General features: G+C 41.1%; 1 protein-coding gene across 3 annotated transcripts in view; it reads left to right on the plus strand.

The window, feature by feature from the left end:
• The first annotated feature begins 2,972 nt into the window (after positions 1-2,972).
• Positions 2,973-4,890, plus strand: part of arhgef25a (Rho guanine nucleotide exchange factor (GEF) 25a) — a 50,238-nt gene continuing 48,320 nt past the window's right edge. For 2 of the 3 annotated variants that reach the window (XM_014018949.1, XM_014018958.1), the window contains exons 1-2: positions 2,973-3,236; positions 4,173-4,311. In XM_014018949.1, coding sequence (XP_013874403.1) covers positions 3,141-3,236; positions 4,173-4,311 — 235 coding nt within the window. In that variant the 5' untranslated portion in view covers positions 2,973-3,140. Of the gene's footprint in view, positions 3,237-4,172; positions 4,312-4,890 lie in introns of those variants that run through there. The other variant, XM_014018966.1, reaches the window with a different exon arrangement.

Consider the following 4,890-nt stretch of genomic DNA (forward strand, 5'->3'; position numbering starts at 1 on the left):
GAGTTGCCGCCATGTGATTGGCTGATTAGAAATTAAGTGTTAACGAGCAGTTGGACAGGTGTACCTAATAAAGTGGCCGGTGAGTGTATATATAACCATCAACCTATGAAAAACAAAAAACTTTTTCAGTTACTTTGGTAGAATACAAAATATTACCAAGCTTAACACAGTTTGGCTGAAACTAGTGTCTTCGTTGAAAGCTTGACATTTGGTAGATGATGAGTCCCTCTTGTCCTGTTTCAGGTCTTTGATGTAGATTTCGTCAATATCCTGACATGACTTCTGAATAAATGGAAGGTGTTTTACAGCTGACACATGAAACTGCAGTGGAAAGAAAAGTTCAGGTTTAACGTGAAGAATATATCAGTCAGAGTGAGGTTTAGTTAGGAAACAGTGACCAAAGCAGCTCAACAGGCTTCAACCYGCACAAACGTTTGTTTTTCCTCAGGATTTCAGAGATCTTCTCATCTGATACTTTGTTACATTATGGAGGAATTTTGGGAGCAAAATACTCAAAAATTAAAAAAATAAGTTAAATGATTGCAACAAAACATGGAAAGTGACTCAAATGATTACAGAAATACAATGGTTGGATGATCTGCAGGGCAGCTTTTCAGCAGCTCACACGCAGGAAGCTCAGCCACCTTTGGCTCAGACTCCAGCATGACCAAAACAGGACAACGTGAGCATCTCAGTCTGAATATGGCTTAAAAACTACACGTTGCTCAACAAGTGCCAGAACAATGAAGACAATCCCAAATCATTTTGATCTGTCCATCGATGCAGGTTTATAGAATCAAGTAAGAGGCCAAAATAGTCCTGCACAAACCTTTTATACAACAGGAGTAAAACTTACAATATTTATTGAAAATAAAAGAAAATGTTTAAGACGGTGAATGACGAAGAACAACTTTCTCTCTGAAGAAATAGTGTTCAGCTGTAAGACACATGGCTAGCAGGTTGGGATTAGGGTTTCAAAAGAATCAGACCTTAAAAAAAAAAGAATAAAACATTTAAATATGTCTTCATTTAGTCAAATAAAATCCACTTCAAATACCATGACTGATTCTGTCCGGCTGCTTCTTCAGCTCTGTTCACAGTCAGGTGAAACTTCATCAACTTCAGCTCAGATGATTTACCTTTTCATTGATTTGATCAGAAACATTCAGCACAGCCTTTTTTTTTAAATTTTATTTTAAGCAGCACTTGTTTGTTATCCACACAACACTAATCCATCTTAATTTGGTCCCCAGAATAACACCACCAACCAACAACAAAAACAGCGTCATAATTATAAGCTTTTATCTTTTCAATAGGTTCACAACTAATGAAAGCCTGTATTTTGGTTGGGAGCAGTAAGCTCTACAGGAAGTAGAATTAATTTATTTCTTGAATATTACTGAAGGTTTAGTGACAAAATAAAAGATTGTAGATGACATCAAGATAAATCCTGTGAGGCAGAATTTTGCCAAACAAGAATTTCGTGTTCTTCTTTGCTTTTTATTATTTTTTATTATTGTTTTTTAAAATAAATAAATACATAGAACCACATGATGAYGTTAGCAAAACTCCTGCTTGGCTCAGGTGCTCTCGCTGCAGCAGGAAATACACACAATGAGACAAACCTTTTGATTTAAAGGGATGGCTCAAATTGTTTGAAGAAGGGTTTAGTAGAAACTTTACAAACAAAAAATATCTTACCTGTTTCAGATATAGCTTTGATGGACCTCAGTTTGGTGAAAAAGTGTTTGAATCAGATTGGCGGATTCCTGCTATAAACAGAAGCATCAGCATCTAGCAGTAGCACTTTTATTGCATCCTGGGGACAGGGATTTCTCTGCTCCAACACCTGATTTTGACTGAATTGTCGATTAACAGGCTTCTGAAGAATTAAAATGGTAATCCAGTCACAGAATCAGGTGTGTCGCAGCAAGGAGCTGATGGAAAATGCAGGGCTGGACGCACCCGATGTCCAGATTTAACAGAGTTCATGTGAATCGCTCCAAAGTGTTTAGTATTGTTGTTATTTCAGGTTGACAGCAGTCCACTTTGGTCTTTGCCACACTTGGACTCACTCCCAGCTTCATCATTAAAGTGAGGTTGTTCCAACAGGTGAGATATTAATTATTCATAACCTTACCACAGAACCCCACTTCAAAAGAATTAACTTTTTGTTTCACTGCTGATCATTGTATCCGATAGCCCTAAACGAACAGGGTTTTATTTTAAGAACTGAATATTTCAGAAGTGAAATAAATGGAGTAAGATGTGATGACACATAGTGACTCTTCTCCTAAATAGTTAAACTTTGTGTGTGCTTGCTCTCCTGCCTTATTTGGGGCTTCCCTTCCTGGCCAAGAGTTCACACACTCCATGTGTCACTGCCTGAGACTTAGGGCAGAGATGTAGACGGTGTGTGTATGTGCACGTGGATGTGTGTGTGTGTGTGTGTGTTTGTGTGTGTCTCGGTTCAAAGACCAGTACAGAGAGATACAGATAAAGGAATGATTGGGTAAGTGTCAGATCGGCAAGGATGAACCAGATATTGAAGACAAAAAGTAAAGAAAAAGAAAAGACAAGAGAGACTTATGAAAGGAGGTGAGGTTGATTTATTTTAAGTGTGTGTGTGTGTGTGTGTGTGTGTGTGTGTGTGTGCGTGCGTGTGTGTGTGTGTGATAGTCTTCTATAGCCAATAAAGAAGAAGAAAGAAGGATTTCAGGGAGGGTGATGTTCAAAGTCACTGCTTTCAGAGAAGACATAAGAGGACGGTCAGGTTGTTTTCATTGAGGAATGAAAGAGGAGGAGAGATGATCCTGTGAGCTCAGCAGGAGGCCTGAGGAAACCCACCTGTCTGCCCAGGTGGGTTTCCAGCCTCTGAACTCAATCAGAAAGTATCTCACCTGTCCGCACTGCTAGAGGGACAAGTTGCCAGTTCTGGAGAGAGAGAGAGAGAGCGAGAGAGAGGGAGAGAAAGAGAGACAGAGAGAGAGAGAGAGAGAGGAGCCCTCCTCTTCCTAGATCAGATATTCCTATGCATTAAGTTTCAGAGCAGAACGAGGTGGGTTCAGCTCCACACTGAGGTACAGTCCTCTGTGAGCTGGAGACAGAAGGACGGGGGCTGCCTTTTGCCTTTGGAGAGAATGAAAGCAGTGCAGAAGAWTCAGGGACGCACCGACCAGATGTTGGGAGCCATGGCTGATGTGCTAACTTCCGTGGCAATGCCCAATCAACAGTGGGTGAGTTGTAACTCTCTGTTTGTGTGTTTACTGTCTGTACCACAAATAAAAAATAAAAAGAATAAAGAAAGAAAGAAAAGGAAGCCAACACAGATGGTGGTATTTTTCTGAGCTTGYGGAACATGGCGTTTTGCTTATCTCTATCGTGTATCGTTTATTTTGATTCAATATTGGCCCTACACCGAAAATGGTCAAGGCAGACAAGCAAGGAGAAAGAGATGCAAGAGTTTCCAGTCTCTGTTCAGTGCTTGGGAGGAATTTCTGCATGTTTTTTTCCCAAGAGGAAGGAAGCAGAGTGGTGGTGATTAAAACTTCTGCGCCTGAGCAAAGTCACACAGTGTAAATGGCTCAGTCCAAGCTCTGTTTCACTTCTATTTATTCTTTATGTGTTTTTGTTTTTACTCCCAAACTCCAAACTTTGAGTTGCTCAGACACGCAGATTATACTTGATGGACTTAAAGCATGTGTATCTTTAGAGACATCTTGCAGCAGAAATCAGTCATACGAAGGTCAGCGTATCCCAAAATGTTCACTGCATTTCTCTTAAAAAAGGTTCATCATGATAAGTCATTTCCCCCCTGACAAATAGTGGGTATAAACCRTGAGAGTGAATCTATTCTATTTCCATCCCTGGAAAAAGCGAGGGAGATGACTCTGCCTGCTTCCATTAACCTACACTTTGGTRCTGCTGGATTTAAGGTACAGACCGAAGCTGCTCTGTGGTAAAAGCAGGGCCTCATTTCCATCACATTCTTGCTCAGTGTGTAATGGAGAACTAGATGAAAAAGATGTAGGGAATTGTGGAAAAAAAAAAAAAAACACGAAATCAGCCACTGGTATATTGTTTTGTGGGTTTTGTGACCATAAGTGCTCTGTTACAATCTTCCTCCTTGAGAGCAGGCCTCCTCTGTTGACAATGGCATCTCTGTGTTGTAGCTTTCTGAGGGGGGCGAGGCGGACCTCCCATCGAGCGCAGAGGAGAGGGGGCCTGCGGGGGGCCAGTGGGAGCAGGACAGGCCGGAGTGGGAGCAGCAGAACACGGCTGCGCAAAAACCAGAGCRGACTGAAAGAACAGGTAGGATCTGACGGAGCTGCACACTTTGTCCCTCCCATCTCTCAGAGACCTGTAGTTTTTTTTATTTCTCAGGTTCTAGAAAAACTTCCTGTTTGCTCAGGTGAAGCTTCTACTAAAAGCTTCCATCATTTATCTCCTCACCAAACCAGCTAACACAGGGAAACARGATACAGAGCAGCAGCTTAACACATTTTATGCTCAAATGCATAAATAACAGTTGTACTGTCGTTTAATAAACATGAGTACAAAAAGTTTGAAGCAAACAAAAAAAGAAACTTATTTTAGCAAGCTGAAGTGTGAAGGGATAAGACGCCCTGAATGCAGACTCCTGCGTGGTTCTGGTTTTGGTAAACAGTTACTGTAGTTTATGTGCTTGTAACTTAAGTAAACCTCTCATATTTAGCTTTGTGCAACACGTTGTACATCAAAATCCTTCATGTCAGAGAGCTCTCTAATCAGATCAAACACGTGGGTTTGCCTTGAAATTTGGTAAACAGATAGCCTGACCCTTGCCTTCCTACGCAGCTCCGCTCAATTCTAGTTTCCCTTCACTGCTCCGTCTGGGACTTCTCCCATTGA

The sequence above is a fragment of the Austrofundulus limnaeus genome, unplaced genomic scaffold (genome assembly GCF_001266775.1).
Source record: "Austrofundulus limnaeus strain Quisiro unplaced genomic scaffold, Austrofundulus_limnaeus-1.0 Scaffold3, whole genome shotgun sequence".
NCBI classification, from domain to species: domain Eukaryota; kingdom Metazoa; phylum Chordata; class Actinopteri; order Cyprinodontiformes; family Rivulidae; genus Austrofundulus; species Austrofundulus limnaeus.